The sequence below is a fragment of the Vidua macroura genome, chromosome 1 (genome assembly GCF_024509145.1).
Source record: "Vidua macroura isolate BioBank_ID:100142 chromosome 1, ASM2450914v1, whole genome shotgun sequence".
Taxonomy (NCBI): Eukaryota; Metazoa; Chordata; class Aves; order Passeriformes; family Viduidae; genus Vidua; species Vidua macroura.
The window spans coordinates 122,198,412-122,215,595 of NC_071571.1; the positions used below are offsets into that span (position 1 = coordinate 122,198,412).

At 37.5% G+C, this 17,184-nt stretch overlaps 1 protein-coding gene across 1 annotated transcript; it reads left to right on the forward strand.

The window, feature by feature from the left end:
• The first annotated feature begins 665 nt into the window (after positions 1-665).
• On the forward strand, positions 666-17,109 carry TERF1 (telomeric repeat binding factor 1). The gene is made up of 10 exons (XM_053989065.1): positions 666-752; positions 1,471-1,566; positions 3,691-3,821; positions 4,929-5,015; positions 6,286-6,435; positions 8,506-8,612; positions 9,750-9,803; positions 9,885-9,928; positions 10,947-11,011; positions 15,252-17,109. The coding sequence occupies exons 1-10, from the start codon at positions 701-703 to the stop codon at positions 15,423-15,425; spliced, it is 960 nt and encodes a 319-aa protein (XP_053845040.1). The 5' UTR covers positions 666-700; the 3' UTR covers positions 15,426-17,109.
• The last annotated feature ends 75 nt before the right edge of the window (positions 17,110-17,184 follow it).

Genomic DNA, 17,184 nt, shown 5'->3' on the forward strand with positions numbered 1-17,184 from the left:
GAAGCTCCCACTTTTTAGTTTCTCCGGGCTCTGGTATGTCCGCCCTCCCTTCCACAGCCTCCTCTCTTCAGAGCCCACATGAAGATGAGCTTAGCGAAGCCCTTCGGATCCCACATGCAAGAAAACACCCACGCTTCGCCTTTTGCTCTCGCAGGAAGCGTGGGACACGGCAGCTCCCAGAGCGGCCGCCCCACGCGGCACAGCGCTCCCTCAGCTCCCCCCTCCGCCACCAAAGGCCACTTGCGCACCGAAACAAGCGCGCGGTGACGACAGACCGGGTCGTGAGGAGCGGCCGCGCTGATTGGTTACGGCTCGGTGAGCAGGGCGGGGCCGGGCGGAACTGCTTTGCTGATTGGGCGGAGAGCGGGGCGGGGCGATTGCGCTGATTGGCTGCGACGCGGCGAAGATCGGGGCCGGCAGCCGTTGGCGCGCGGTTTGAAGATGGCGACCGCGGCCCGAGACGCGTCGGGAGTGGCGGACGGCGGCGGCAGCTCCAGCTGCAGCTCCGTCAGCAGCTCCGTGAGTTTGGCCCCGCCGGAGGCCGTGGAGGCCCTGGCCGCGGAGTGGATGCTGGAGTTCGCCTGCTCCTGCCTGTGCCGGCACTTCGCGGAGCAGAGCGGGGCGGAGTTCTGGCGGTGGAGGGACGTCGCGCAGGGTGAGGTGACTCTTGCATGTGTCAAAGGGAGACCCTACAGAAATAATGAATGGCTGTCAACAAGAAAGTCAATTCAGGTTGAAGCAAGTGCAGAAAGGTAGGAAGGCAGTGGTTCCAGATGATACCCAGCAGCTCCTTTGAACCCAAACAATTCTGTGATTCACTTTTTATTTTGAATGGTTCTGTATTATGCTGTGAAGATTAATTACTATATCAGCACATTAGCATAAGAAATTCACAGTAACCTGCATGATAGGAATAAATTCATGATAGCTCCCATTTTAAAATATGTGATAATCCTTGTGACCTTCCAGCCTCACAAGGAGGATTTCCCTTGTAAGTTTACATTTCTGAGTAAGCTTTCCATGTTGCTTTTACTGCTTTAGTTCTGTGAGTTGCTATAGCAACATATAAGTGTTACCAGTCTGTCTGTGGCTCATGGTTTGTGGACATTCCCTGGAAGTGAATGCCCACACTTCCCTGGACGTGTTCTTTGGAGCAGACAGATGTCTTTTGTAGTACCCTACTTACCAAAAAGAAAACCCTAAAATTGATACTATGGTCTTTGAATTTGATTAATATAATCCTGTGGTTAATTCTGCTGTTTCTTCAGAAGAAGATATCTTCTTTTGGTCAAGCTCTTGAATATTATTTCAGCTGTTTTAGCAAGGAAGAATACTAATTAAGTGTGCTTCACTGGTTTCTTGAGGAGTTAGAAATTTAGTGAAATCTGATAACACAGTGTCTAGTATATATCTAGCCACACTGTGGCAGTGCTGGAGCAAGACTGACTTAACTTTTCTCTTCTTTTTCAGCTCTTATTAATGGTGTCTCCCAAATACCTCCACATCAGAAAAAAACAGTATATCTCTGCCAGCTTTTGATAAGAATTGCACAAGGAAAGAATCTTGGTAAATACTCAGGTTCTTTTTTTCACTTGTTTAAAGATAGTTGTATGAACTTCTAGAGGAGTGTATTAGATATGCTTTCACATAGCCTTTACTCTGCAGATCTATATATGTTTTTATAGATATAGCTTATATAAATAAGTTGAATACATTTCAGATTTTGGACTGCCTTCATTACACATGTGACTGAGCTGTCTGCAGGACTGGTGTTACTCTGTGCTGACTGACTTAGCTGCATGGAGTTTGAATGACCATATACTTCTTAAATTGATACTTTGTTGTCAGAGTAGTATCAACAAAAGAAATATACTGGAAAGGACTGACTAGCTCTTAGTGAGCAATACTTGCAAATTTAAAACTCAAGATCTGTGTTCTTTTTTGCACATTTAACTCTAGAGGTTAAAGTAGGACAGACAGCAGGAATGAGAAGATGGATGAAAAGGGTGACTGTCCATGTTTCCTATAGAAGACTGTAAGATTCTCAGCTGGCTGCAAGTCCTTGGGGCTCTTCTTCACTACCATATCTTCTGTTTGGCTGCATTTGCAACTTGTTGGCTTAGCCAAGATGATTGTGTTTGAGTTTCTGGAAGACTTTAACTTCTTTTTTTTTTCCACTGTTTGATAAAACTCTTTGGAATGTAAAGACTTCAGAAGCAGTCTTGAAAGCATGAGCATGGAAGAAAAAAGTGTATTCTAGCCTAGCAATGCCACACAGTCTTGTTTTTATACAATTAAATTTCCTATGTTGCTTATCAGGTATTATGTCATCCTGATTTAGTTTAGCTTGGGAGTCAAATTCTAATATTTAAAATAGTATAAAAATTATGAAATTTTGGTCCTAATGCTCTAAATTATATTATTGTATATAACACTTGAGAATATTACTTCATTGTGTGTTTTTATCTTATCAGTAGAGAATGATCTGTGTGGTGAGGAAGATTGCACGTGTGTAGTAGGTATTACATCAGGTGTAGCTGCACAACGTACGTGGAAAGCTAATATATGGTAGCTTTCCTATTTTTCTAGTTATTAAAATATTTGATCTGCACTGATAATACAGAGTATCTGTTTCAGCTTTCTAAGAGCTAAACACTTTGGTTTTACACTATTAAAATAAACAATATGAAGTGTCATGTTACTTGATTTAGACAATAATTAGAGGAACACATGTTTTTGTTTTAGTTATGTGTTTATATATGCACATAATTCTGTTTGAAATTTCACTGTTTGACATTGTAGTGGATATAAAATAATTCTTCTCTCTTCAGTATTGTGGAAGATTTTTACCTTCTGCCTGAAAAATACCTAATGAAAGGAGTAAGTTATTAAGAGAGATTCTGCTGATACCATAAAATGAAGGCATAAGTGAGGCTGTACTTCAGTGAACATCTTGAACTAAGCTGGCAGTGCCATGGGAAAAAAGCGCTTGTGCACCTGCCAGCTCCTCCTGCATCTGTTACATTGACACACTCACTTGTGTAGGTGTGCAGTGACCAGACTGGGAAACTACTTGAGAGTGTTAAGGGGATGAATATTTTTCTAGACTAGATTTCTGCCAGAACTGGTCACTGATCCTTTGCTGGGAGTTTGCACAAACCTTGGTGTTGACACAGCAGTACACTGGCATGGGAGGTTGCTTCTGCTTTTTCAGTGATGTTCCTGTGTAGACCTGTTTGAGTTTCCCTCTCAGTTTAAGCACTTCAAATACAACAGAAAGTTAAGACATGGAAATAGTGATAGACACAGAAAGAAAAAAACAAACTACTTAGCATGGAGATCATATTACAAAATTAATAGTATCAATATCAAATGTTGTGAAATCTCATGATAAGTTTAATGTATTATTAATGCCAGACCAAATACCCAATTGCAAGTGGCATTTTAAGTGAGCAATAATTAGCTGACATAATACCCCCTGAAAATGCAGCAGTAATGTTACTAGCAAGGGTAGGAAGAACCAGTCTCTGGAAAGAAGACAGTTGCTTCAGGTTTCTTAAACACAAAAAAATTGAGGAAAAAGGAATTGAAATTGTATAATACATATAACTTTACTGCATATAAGTAATGTAATCTATTTAACTTTATCCTTTAATTTTTATAAGTACTTTGGTTTTTTCCCCCTCTAAGGATTACAGTTTGAAAATGATCAAAAAATTTCACCTTTGGAATCCGCTCTGTCTTTCTGGACTTTACTTGAAAGGGAAGAAATTAAACTGGAAAAACTTCATGAAGAAATTCGTCGCTTGATTCAAATTCAGGTCTGTGTGACTTATTTATAATGCTTCAGGATGCTACCTACTCATTGGGAATGACTAGCTGGAATCTGCCTGGCAGGAAAGGACCTAGGGGTGCTAGTCAACAGCAGCTAAACAAGAGCCAGCATGTGCCCAGGTGGCCAAGAAGGCAAATGGCATCCTGGCTTGTATCCAGAACACTGTGGCCATCAGGACCAGGGCAGTGATTGTCCCCTATGCTCAGCACTGGTGAGGCCACACCTCGAATACTGTGTTCAGTTCTGGGCCTCTCAGGACAAGAAAGACTTTGAGGTGCTGGAGAGTGTCCAGAGAAGGGCAATGGAACTGGTGAAGGGTCTGGAGCACAAATGTTACTAGGAGAAGCTGAGGGAGCTGGGAGTGTTTAGCCTGGAGAAAAAGAAGCTCAGGGGGTCCTTGTCACTCTCTACAACTGCCTGAAAGGAGGTTGTAGCCAGGTGGGGGTTGGTCTCCTCTCCCAGGTGACTAGTGACAGCATGAGAGGAAATGGCCTCAAGTTGTGCCAGGAGAGGTTTAGATTGGGTACAAGGAAAAACTTTTTCACACAAAGGGTTGCACAACATTGGAACAGACTGCCCAGGGAAGTAGTGGAGACACTATCCTTAGAAGTGCTTGAAAAAAATATGTGGCGCTTGAGAATATGGATTAATGGTGAACGTGGTGGTGCGTGCTAGGTTGATGATTGGACTTGATGACCTTAAAGGTCTTTTCCAACTTTAAAAATTCTATTCTATCCTACTAAATTTTTTTACAAAAATCTTGGCCTATTAGCAGACTGAACTGAATTTTCAGTTTTAGTACAGAGTAAATAGATCTGTATAGGGGAACTTTTTCTATCCCATATGGTTCCTGTTTGTACCAGTTCAAATTTGTTTCAAAAGCTGCCAATCTGAAAAAGATACCAATTGAAATACATTTCAAAACTAATTTCAGAACAAACTGTTAGAAGTAGCTAAGTGTCAGTAACCCTTAAATATATAATCATCTGAATTTTTGGAGTCTTAGAAAGCTGTAGAATTGTGAATTCTCTTGCTTTTTCTGAATCTCGGGTGGAAAGTATTTTATCATATTGTTTAATTATATTTCTTGTAGATTGTAGCAGTCCATATGGAAAACAGATATTTCAAGGAAGCTGCTGAAGTTCTTGAAAGGCTGTTCACAGACTCTGAATCAGACAAGGTAGTATCTTGTTTAAATTGCATTAAAAGCTCTTGACTTTCAGAGGAGAAGGAGGGGAGTTGGTTTGCAAAGCTAGCAAATCTTACCTGCATAACTTCAATCTCATTATTGTCTGTGCAGTCACTTTCATACCTCTGTCACTTTAAAATGCAAAAGGAAATTTGTGGCCAGGAGATTGATAGAAATACTGGACAAATTTTGTGGGAATAAAATGCTTTTAGCAGCAGTTGTTCTTCATCTCCTCTTTACTTCATATGAGAGTGAGATAGCACTACAAATTCTGGGAATTTGATAGTGCTGACTACTAACAGCCAATTTGCTGATTTCTATTGTAGTAGACTCTGTCACCTCTGATTAGTGTTCTATGTACAAAAGCATCCCAGGGAAGGAAAACTTATTAGCTTCTGTAGTACAGACTGAATGCTATTATGCCTCTGACTGGAAAAGACAACATATGTGTTAGGCCACCTCCTGGTTTGAAGTTGACTGCGTCACTCACAGAGTTGCATGTTTGAGTGAATATATCTCTAATATAATAGTGCACATGCTTGAATTTGCTGGAGTGGGGAAAACAGCAACAGAAGGACTATAGGTGAAAAGAAGTTAAAAATGCCTCCTATATCTTCAGCTGGTATATTAGGATACATGTTCTATGAAAGTAGTAGCCTGTGTATAACTTACTCATCAGATACACTTCCATTCAGAGGATTTGGATGTTTGGAAAGTGTAGATTGTGGTAATAATACTCAAATTCATAAATAAAAATGCAGCCTATACACAGAAGATAATTCTCCAGCTATATTGGCTTCTGTAAAATTCAGAGGGATTGGTAAACAAAATGTGAATTTCTAATTATCAGTATTGATGTATCCTTAGTGCTGCTGTACTAAGTTATCCTTCTCCTAAACATTGTACAACCCTTTCAATGGCAGTCTTTTTGAGGCAGCAAATGAGAAAACCGAGTAATGGATGGCTTTTTCTGGGTGTGTTTCCTCCACTGACAACCCTGCTTTCAGTGTTATTCATAAAGGAAATGAAAATGTAGATCTCTGGTCAGTTACACTTTACCATTTACTGAGCACATAAGGTAAATAGATACCTGGTATTATGTCTAGTTGACTCTAAAACAGTTTCAAACTGCAGCAGGAAGTTGTATAGGGATATTCAGGAAACTGTATAATCATCATGTTTAGCTTTCTGTATTTCCTGTTTAGCATAGATACCAAGTTTGCTGCAGGATTTGTGTTGTATAAAGCTGTGCTTTTCTTAGCCTTTAAGGGTGAAGCTGGCAACCGTAATTAAAACCAAGGATCCATATGTTCCTCTTCTCCAAAGCTTCAGTTACAGTCTTTTGATAAGTAAAATCAAGTCTTACATTGAACTTTTCATGAAAGAAAATGAAACTAACTTCTTAATACAGGTATGTCGAAAGTATTTTAAAACTTTTGAAAAAAATTACCTGATACAATTAAACAGACCTATCCTTTCAAGGGAGTTGTTTAGGCAATATTCAGTTACTGTATTAGATGAAAAGGAAACTTTACCTTCTTTGGATTGTCTTATTTTCAACCTTTTTATTTTAATTAAAATGTCTTGGAGAAAGTTAGTAGGAAAGAGACTGCTCTTAAATATCTTATATGAATGTTTTTCCCACAACTGTTTTGATTAGAAAAATAGTTAGGACAACAGTGTAATTAAAACAAGATCTGTTTAAGAGATGCCATTCTGATATAGGACTCCTTAAAAATGTAGCTTTATATTTAATGATTATTTTATTTAAGCTTACATGACTTCCCATACTAAAAATAAAAAATCAAGACCTGTTAATTTGGATAAAAGCTTTAGGAATTTCAGGGGAGTTAGGAGATAGAAAACTATTATTGCTGTTTTCCTGTAAATACAAATGTTCTTTACAAACAGTCTTGCTCAAAAGTGATTTAAAATTGGAAAGAAAAACATTCCTCCTTCAGTTCATCTTCAAGGGATTTTAAAGAATTTCTCCTTTGTTTACTTCATATAATAGAATATTGAATTATTCAATTACAAAAGCACAGACGTCTAAAGGTAATAAGAAGCAAATTTTAAATAAACAATCCTGAAGTTCCTCTGTGTTTTTCATTTTCTTACCAGAGAGACTGGGCAACTTAATAAATACATTCAAAGTATAATACAAGGAATACCTTTTAATGGTTTCACTTGAATGTCAGCTTTCAAGTTTATTTTTCAAGGCTCTTTCTTTGAGTCTAAGAGGAAGTGGAGGCTTGGAGGTGTCAGAGATGGCCCAGAATTCCATACTAACATGCCTAAGGCCCTCACTGCCTGCATCCCCACTGCCTGCACATTTGTCCTAGTGTCTGTACCCACATTGCAAATCTTACTTTGAGCAGAGTTATTCTGGCACATGGAGGAGACAACTTTGTGAGGAATTCCTACTTCTGTGCAGCACACAGGTTTCCCAGCAGTGTACCCTGTCTTCTCTGCAGAAGAACATTCTAGCTTTAACTGCTAATTTCTCTTTCTTCTAGTGCCAGATGTAAAAGTATAATCATAGAATAGTTTGGATCGAAAGGAATCTTTAAAGGTCATCTAGTCCAACCCACTTGCAATAAGCAGGGACATGTTTAATTAGATCAGGTTGTTTAGAGCCCCATTCAACCTGGCCTTGAAGGTTTTCAGGAATCAGACATCAACCACCTTGCTGGGCAGCATGTTTCATGTTTTGCCACTCTCATCATAAACAAAACAGAATTCTTCCTTATATGTAGTCCAAATCTACCTTCTTTTAGTTTAAAACCATTAACTCTGTCCTACCTCTACAGGCCCTGGTAAGAAGCTTGTCCCATCTTTATTCAGTGAAGGAGGCCCCTTTTAGGTACCCTGTAAGGTGTGATGAATTACTACTTCCTTCTCTTGGCGATGGAGGAGAAATAATCTTAGTTTGTGGCTAAAAGTTTGAGCAGGATGTTAGAAATATTTTTTGCCAGTGCAAAAAAGATTATATTACAAGCCTAAGGTCTGCTTAGACATGTATTTTGAACATGTTACATGTATGCTTTGTCCTGCCATGTGCTGCAGAGCTAGATTAACTTGACACCTGCCAGTTTTAGTTTCTAACTTAGTTATAAAAACTAGACTTTGGAGTACTTTGATAATATTTGCAGTCTTAGTTAAGTTCTGCAATTTACTTAACACATTTTTAAGTTCACTCATTATGCAACTATTTGTTGCATTTCTTTGTGTCCATATAAAAATTAATTGCAGCTATGACTAAAATTTCTCCAAGATATTAGTTGTTAAAGATCTTTATGGATTTCAACTTAACATGCTAAAGTTGTTTTAAAACTACTTACTTTAATGTTAATACCGCTGAAATGTCTGTCAAATAAGCACTGCTAGTTCTAATAAAAAGTATGCATATTAATCTTAGTGCAAACTCCTATCTAGGTACTGCCTGGCTTTAATTTTAAGCTATCAATTACATTTCTCACAGGAAGCCACAAAACATGTGGCATCTAAAGGGTTGGGAGCAACAGCATTGCAAAACAGACCTGTGGAAGTCAATGAAAATGGCAAAAGCGATTTGGAAACAAAACAAAGGTTTGTATTAAGTATTATACTGCTAAGGGATGTGCTTGGACAGTAACCTGAAACTTGTAGATCAAAGAGTAGGTAAAAGGGGGGAAGTTAAATTCCAAACTGCTGTCCAATAGAAAATTAGCTACAAGCATGTTCCCTATTTTCTTTAAATTTGTGTTCTTCTGTGGTTGTTACTTTTGGCATTTACATGAAAAAGCTTGTCATTAAGTTTAATTATTTGTGAGGTTGCACAATTTGCAGTTTAAACAGCTGTCAGTCTATAATAATATAAGCATGAAAAAGACTTTGCTTTTGTAATGCTTGATTGAACTTTAATTTCTAATTTCAGGCTATAGGTCATCCCAAGAAAAAGAATAAGGAAATGGAATCAGTCTTACGTTTTTCTTACAGCTGACCCCTTAATGATACTAGTGTGAAGGGAAATAGTTACGTTGCTTCATGATTCTGACAGTGCAAGCCTTCAGAACAATTACATTATTATTTTGGAAGATGCTAATGTTCTAGGTTTATCACCACTTGTTCAGGGAGAATAAGTTGCTGGCTTTAGCTGGGATAGAATCTGTACTTCTTCATTTTTGTACTTGGAATACTTGGCATCATTTAGTTAAGAAAACGCTGACGCAGACAGTATAGAGGAAGACAAGTCATAAGATTTTTTTAAATTTGTTTTTTTAGAAGGACAGCTCCTGACACATCTGAGAGTTATGATGAAAGACTCATTCAAAAAAAACCTATGGAAATAATTCCTAATGAAAAAATAGAAGTGCAAAATGCCTCTTATCTTCAATTTAAATGTCTTGGGAACAGGTTACCCAAGGAAGTGGTCACATTACCAAACCTGACTGAGTTCAAGAAGCATTTGCACAGTGGTCTCAGGCACATGGTGTGACTCCTGGGGATGTCTGTGCAGGGCTAAAAGTTGAACTCACTGATCCCTTCCAACTCGGCAGATTCTGTATTTCTCCTCCAGGTATAGGGAGGCAAGGTTAAGAGGGTGAATTCATTGATGCAGTTAGTGATTGTATGCCACTCCTTCTGTAGAGAAGTCTTAGGATTTTCTTTCATTTAAATATTGTTGAATCATATAAATGACAAGTTGCTGCCTAGGAAATAATTTTTTTGTCTTTTCTTTTTAAGATTGATGAAAGAGAAACGGTGTATCACAAGTCAGTCATCTGCAGGCATAGCAAGGTAAAAAATTTTGTTGTTACTGCTCTGGTCACAGACCATCAAGTTCTTTGTATTTTTACTTCAGCTCTATGTTCTTTGCAGGAAACGTTCAGGAGTGAAACCCAAAGAGAGCAGAATTCTTCAGAGTGAGTATTAGTTTATTTTTACACTTTCAAAACAGTCATGTCAAACACTTATTTCTAACTGCTATCCAATGTGATTGGATTAATGCAGAAATGGTTGTGGTGGATAAAAACACTCCAAGTTTTGTATGGTTTCTGCAAAAATGCAAACTTGGTGGTTGCCATTTTTAAAAGCTGTGAAATGGCTTAAGGTTCTCTAGCAATTAAACTTGCAAAGTCTTTCACTATTTTCTGGTTTGCTTGGTTGGTTTACAGGACTTAGGGTATTCTGTGCAAAAGAAAGCGGACAGAGTACTGAAATTCATTTCTTTCTGAATTCTGTGTTAGATACCTTGATTGGGAAGGAACTAAAGAAGTTAGCTGATTGGAAAAACAAATTGTACTGTCAAATGTACAAAGTCAGGATGTTTGTGTGATTTCCTGGTATTACTTCTTAAAACCCTGACACAGATAATATAGTTATAAGTAAGTTCTTAAGACCATTAACCCCCTCTTACCACAGCGAGATGATGTTATAGTTCCTGCACGTGGCCAAGTTGTACATGGAAAGACAAACACTTAAGATGCCTTGAATGCTTGCCACAGTTAACACCTGATACATGTACTTGGAAATTATGGAATTTGTATACAAAGAATCATAGCTCTGATTGGTTGTTACTTCCCATTCTATGTAAAATGAGAGTAGGTCATATTGTAAAAATGTTTTCACCAAAATGAAATGTTTTATTATTATGTACCAATTTTTACCCAAGTGTTTAAAATATAATTCTCCTGTGAGCTCTGCTGTATAAAAATTACAGTGGGTTTTTTGAATAGCCTATTTTTTGAAGCCCTTGTATTTTGGCAAGATTCATGTGTATTCATTTATAAAAGTATACTTATATGTAAAGAGACACTGAAATTTTCCCAATCCATCAAAGCATGTCAAAATAGTGTACATTCTTGTCAGGTGTAAATGGTAAAATGCAAAACTGCTGCCTTGATGTTGACTCCTTGTTGGTTTGGATTTAACTGTTTCTAGGTCTTAACAACATGCAAAATGTGGAACAAAATGGAGTTTCTTTGGCATGTAGCCGAAGAAGACAGGTTTGTACCTATTCTCTCTTCTAAATGGAGATAAAATGAATCTGCATGCACAGAATTTTTTTTCTCGACTTTAATCTATTTTTTAAATCTAGTGCTCAGACTTAAGATTATGTAAATTACTCAAGTGCTACAGTTCCTGAAATTGTTACAGTCCCTTTCTTTTTAAAGACAGGAAATGGAACATATTTTTACTGTCTCAAATATTGTTGTTGCTACTGCTTCCAAGGCTTTTATTTGTTGAAATACACCATTTACAAAGCTTAGTGTGAAATAAAATATTCTTTCCACAGTTTGGATTAAAGAATTCAGGATGTCATTTGCCTGTGAGAATTTTGGGCAAGTATCAAAGGCAACTTGTTTTCCAGCTTGGAAGGTTAAAGATTTAGCAATTTTATAATTCAATACTTTTGTTTTGTGACGTAAAAACATTTACTTGGGAGACTACTCTAGTTTTTATAAACCAAATGGTAGGGTCCTCTTATACTGCTACATTTCAAATGGTCCTTTGTGCACTCTTCATGAGTAAGCCTACTTCATTGTAAGGTTACATTAAAATAACCCTACTGTGTTCACTAATGCTAGAATTCCCATTGGTGGAACATGCAGAAGTGTGTGCCTTAATAGAACGCAATTTGAAGTTGATTTGATGTTGGGATCTTTCAAGCTAATTTTTGATTATAGCCAATTATCCTTCATAAGTGTTCAGCATTTTATCATGATAACTGAAGAAATTAACATTAAATACGTATATTGCCATTGTTGGATTCCTCTTCATGATATCTCTTAGGAAGCAATGTGGAGTCTTTCAGTTTAGATAATAGTACAAGTTATGATCATATATCCCTTTTGATGTGAGCTGTTTCATTTTTTCTGGTGTTCACTTTGATATTTCATTTTTCATATAACAGGGAAGACCAAATGTGCTTTTTTTGCTTTTTTTTTTTTTTTTTTTTTATCTAGAGGAGAGTTGTACTTACTCCTACTTCTTTAAGCATTTTTACTGACATTGATGTACTGATTAAATCTTCAGTTAGATGCTGTCCTCAAATGGGCTGAAGTCCTAATGAGACCTCATTCTTGATGTTTAAGCCCCTATAAAGAGTTTTTCATTTTCTCACAAATCTTGGGAATAGTTAGATCACTGACAATCTCCTTAAAAGCTGCAGATAAAACCAGTGCCCTAAGGAAAAAAAAAAAAATGGCAGCACTTACTGGATTTGCTTTTTGCCTTTAAAGTCAAATTTACTTTATTCCAGCATATACTTGGATAGGTACCTTGTTAGCCAATTGCTGGTAAGCATGAACACTTCCATCAAGCTTGTTTTCAACATCAAGAATTAAACTATTTGGACCACAATGACACAGAGCTAATGAAAGCTTTGTAGTCACATATTTTTATGCTGAGCTAGTCTGTTACGGGGTCACCTACAAGCACTGTGTCTAGGTCTAGGGCTTACACATCTTGTTAGGAAAGAAATAGGAGTTGTTTGCTTAATTATGTTGTTATAGTTCAACCTTAATTGAAATATAAAGACTAAATTTGTAGAGAACTGCATCTGACAGGGGCATTGAAAATTTTAAAAGAACTTAAATGAAACTTAAGATTCAGAACTGTTTTTCTTTCTACACTTAGAAAATTTGTAGGCATCTGCTCCCTCTGTTATATTTATGCCTTACTCCATACCACTAAAACCTCATAAATGTTTTATAGAAAGCAATCATAGCTGGCCTTTTACAATCTGCTCCTCTGCTTAATCATCTGGGTTATAAAATTGTCCACATGCATGAAAGAATGCAATGAATGTCAGAGCTGTTGACTTCTAGAACTTCCTTTTCCATGTAGTCCCTCATTCAATGTTGGCATTGTTTGCTCTTGTTTTGTAAATGGCATTTCATTGCAATGGTTCAGTGCCCATTTTCAGCCTTTCAGTGTTTTCAGTTAGCTGCATAGAACAATCTGCAGTGCTATTGAAAGGACACATACTTTATTTTCTCATTCCTAAATTAGGGGATGCAAGTGTCACAGAATTTAGGGAACTGTTTGTACTCAATTTTATATCCAATAATTAAATGGCAAGTCCTTTGAGTTGTCCAAAATATGGATGATACTTGATTTAACTTAAACAATGTGTCTGAAAATCTGAGTGTTCAGAATTTTGTCAGAGTTGTATGGAAAAAAAAATCCGTATATTTAAAGCTGAATGAGAAAACTCAGAGCAGAGTCCCATAATGCATAAAGGAAAACAGATTACTAGAGCAGAACTGACTCAAGGAGTAACAAGATCTTCGGGTTTGTGAGGGAATGTCTTCACATTCTGCCTGGCAAACTCAAGCTTGCTCTGCTGGTGCTCAGAGCTGGCCAGATGTCATGTTGCTGTGGACCAGGAACTGTGCTGATGTGAGCTCAAGCGTAGTGCTGTATTATGTCCAGGCTTTCGACCAGTCTTGTAGCACTACAAAGCTGGAATCTACATAAATTCTGTCCCAGAGGGCATAGAGAGCTTTTCAGTGAGTGGGGCAGGGGGCAAGTTATTGCTCTGTTCTGTTCCTCAGTGAAAAGAAATGAGTCAGTCCATGATTTACCTGTCAAGCAGACCCTCATTTATACAATAAGTGGAAGCAATTTATCTTTAAAAAAAGCTCAATGTAAGCAATTAAAAATCAAAACAAGCTAAAAACAACTCTTTAACAGCAAATGTAATTAATCATTGCAAATAACAAGGGTTGTGATTGTCTCTTTGATGAAAGTATTTGAATTATCTGGTGCTGTAGGTCAAGCATAACTGTTACTTGAATAAAGATTTTATTTAGTAGAGTTTTCTGGCATGCTCTGAAATGAGATGAACTGCATGATTCCAATGGAATCTCTGGCCTTTTAATAATAGTAGAGAAAAAGGCTGTTCACTGCTAATGTTGCAAAAGATCTGTGGAACAGGAAGAATTAGAAAAAGGAAGTATTTTTGATAAAAGGTAAGCTACTTTAGAGAAGTTTTAGGTTCCTAACTGCTTAGAAATACAGTTGAAGTACTATTACTTGTAGTTCTTCCACTGCTTAGTGAGGTTTGTCAGTGATCAGAATTTACTGAAGAGGCCCTGATACTTGCATTAAGCTGGAATAAATCCAGCTTTGAGATGTGAAGTTTAGTCTTTATACACCTCAGCTTGCACTTTGTTTAGATGCCACATTTTCCCTTTTTGGAGAATAACCAGGATACAGTTTTGATCTGATACAGTTTTGAGGCTGAATGTTATCTAAGCTCCTTCCCCCTCAGAGACTCCCCCTTGTCTTTCATGTTTAACCCTGCTGCAACTTTTGAAAGTTTAAATTTAACAGAAGGTTGGAACCATGCAGAATAGCACTCAAAATTGTCACCTGGCCAGAGATTGTACTGATGATGCTTACAAGAGCAGAATCTTTTAAAGATCCCAGAAGGATTCCAGGTCATTAAGGAATAAATTTATTTTTTCTTCCTATTTCCATGGATGTGGGTTCTTGTGCCACTGACAGTCATGTTGGCTGGGTGTTCCTGCTGCTCATCCTCCCTTGTGCACAAGCAGGAGGGTATGCATTTATGTAATGACAGCAGCCATAAGATGTACATTTCCATTGGGTACATTATTTTTGGAATTAAGTGATGTAATTCACATTTCCTTGCACTTATCTGATCTACTAGTCGGGTTTAAGTTGAGGCTATTCCTTTGCACCTGCATTTCCCTTTCTGCCCAGTTCTTTATAATTTTGAAGGTTTCAGTTGTAAAGGTGAGCCATAACATGATTCTCTAATGTTCCCTTCTGCTTTATAGCCAACACTATTTATCCATTTGATAGTCGGAAGTGATCTGTTATTTACACAAGGAGGTTTTATACATACTCTGGGAAACCAACCTTTCTTCCACCAAGCCATAAATTTTAGGCCTTCAGATTCAGCCATTTACAATTCTTATGGTTCTTGTAATGTTCTATAAACATTTTTCACTTCCAATCCAGTTACTCCAATTAACCCAAGGTTTTATTAACACAGGTCCCCTTTGGGAGCCCCCATAAAGCTCTACAGGTTCAGTTACAAATATATCATTTATCTCTAGTTTCAAGATAAGGTGCTCAAAAAAATCCCTCTGACATCTGTACTCTAATAACTAGAGACTAGAGAACTGTTTGAAAACTTGCTTTTATATTTGCTATAAGCTCTTAGATTAATACCTTTCTGTGTTCATATATGTGGTATTTTTCTTGCCCTAGCGATGGACTCACAAAGAAGACATGGAGCTGAAACTGGGAGTAAGGGAGTTTGGAGTGGGTAACTGGGCTAAAATTTTAGCCCATGGTAACTTCAACAACCGAACAAGTGTCATGTTGAAAGACCGGTGGAGGACACTGAACAAGATCAACCAAAGCTGGTTAGGACTACAGTAACCAACTCTTCTTGACCTTTCCCTACATGAAGACCTACTCTAGTTTTTCAGAATAACATCTTATTTTAGTCTCAGAGTGTCCAGCAGTGTTGCTGTCCTGAAACATGAAACAGAATAGTAATAGGTATAAAACATTTGTGTAAGCTCACTTGCTCTGGTAATGATGACTTAAATGTAAAGTCTGGCCTTTTTTGCTATATGCAATAACAGATCACCTAGATTCTGAAATGTGAAAGTGTTTGCAGTGATTTAAAAATGTCTATTATGTAAATAGGGGTATTACTGGCAATCATCTTTAGTCTGATGGAGGCTAATAAAAAGTCAAGTGTTCTGTATTTTTAAAGGGCTGTCTCTCTTTTTAGATTGACCTTTTCATATTTTTACTTCCTGCCATAAAACCCATTCTAATTTGTTTTGCTTTACTTTGAAATTTAGGTCAGACTTGTCATCTCTGTAAGTTATACCGAAAAGTATGTATGTGTTAGTATTGTTAATTTTATGAGATGATGGTTTGTTGGGTTTTTTTCTGCAGTTAAAAATGTGTAAATTCATATGATGTTGTACTTGTAAGTAACAAAGGGACTGGTTAATTTTTTACATGGAAAGGAACACTATTATACTAGAACTTAGCATCTCTTGGTTAGCTTGTGCCACCTACCTTGTCTTGACAAGTGACTTCTTCCAGGGCAGCAGGAAAGGGAAAGCTAAAAAACACATGGTCAAAGTGGGGCTCAATAACGAGTCTACACTGTCAGTGACAGCAAAGATACTCTTTGATGGGGGTCACTACCAAGGTCTCTGCTGGCCACTGCAACTCTCCTGCTCATGGGAGACTGGAGCAGATGGATGATGGCACTAGCCTGTATATCTGGATTCAAATAATTTGGAAGAGATTTCCACAATCTCAGAAAACTCATGCTTTCCACTGTCATACTGGTGTGAATCAAATGACTTGAACTCACATAATAGTTCAGTGTTCTTTTAAAAGTGAAATCCTTTCAATTCAGATGTTTTCTGTACCTTTTTTTCTTGGCTAAGGTTTTTATTTTCCAAGAGCCTTATAAGAAAAAGCACCCGTCTGAATTGGTCATATTAAAACAAAGCTCTCTGAGATAATTTTCCCAATTAAAAAGGAAACTATATAGTTATGAAGTCTGAAATGTTCAGAAAGTATTAAAATCATCTCTGCTTTCTGTTTTGGAGGCCTGCTTTTATTACAATAAAATGGTAAAATGCAGTTCAAATGTTTGTTTCACAACAGACTCTTTTTGTGGACAGAACCTCAAGCAGATCACCTTCCTCATTCTTGCTAAGAGACTATGGCTTCTTCCAGGAAGTCATTATGTTGCATGCAGATGCTGCCTGTCTTAACAGGAAATTTTCTCAACCTGTATAGCAGTCTTGCCAGTGCTCAGATGTTGCAGGTTCCTATGCTTATCATTGTAGATGAGCATTTTTAACTAGTAGTAATTTTTTTACTCTTAACCAAGGCCTTAGTCACAAAGTCTGGTCAAGGTCCATCTGCCAGAAAAGTTACACTATGTATTACTGACGAAGTTCTGAAGAGACCAATTCCTTAACAGTGCTGACTACGTATGTCTTCATGAAGGTGGCTAAACATGAAAACTGCAGTGTAGAGGGAGAATATTTACACAATTACAGTGTAAAAAATTGTCTAGATGATACTGGAGAGGAACAAAGTACCTAAACTGAAATCAGTTTTAGCTTTCAAAAACTTCATTTTTATTCACCCTTGCTCT

What these genes read in the sequence shown, in the direction of transcription:
- TERF1 (XM_053989065.1), top strand. Translation starts at nt 701, where the DNA reads ATGAATGGCTGTCAACAAGAAAGTCAATTCAGGTTGAAGCAAGTGCAG. An exon ending in TGCACAAGGAAAGAATCTTG is followed by an intron (nt 1,567 to 3,690) that starts GTAAATACTCAG and finishes TCCCCCTCTAAG; the next exon opens with GATTACAGTTTGAAAATGAT. An exon ending in GTCGCTTGATTCAAATTCAG is followed by an intron (nt 3,822 to 4,928) that starts GTCTGTGTGACT and finishes TATTTCTTGTAG; the next exon opens with ATTGTAGCAGTCCATATGGA.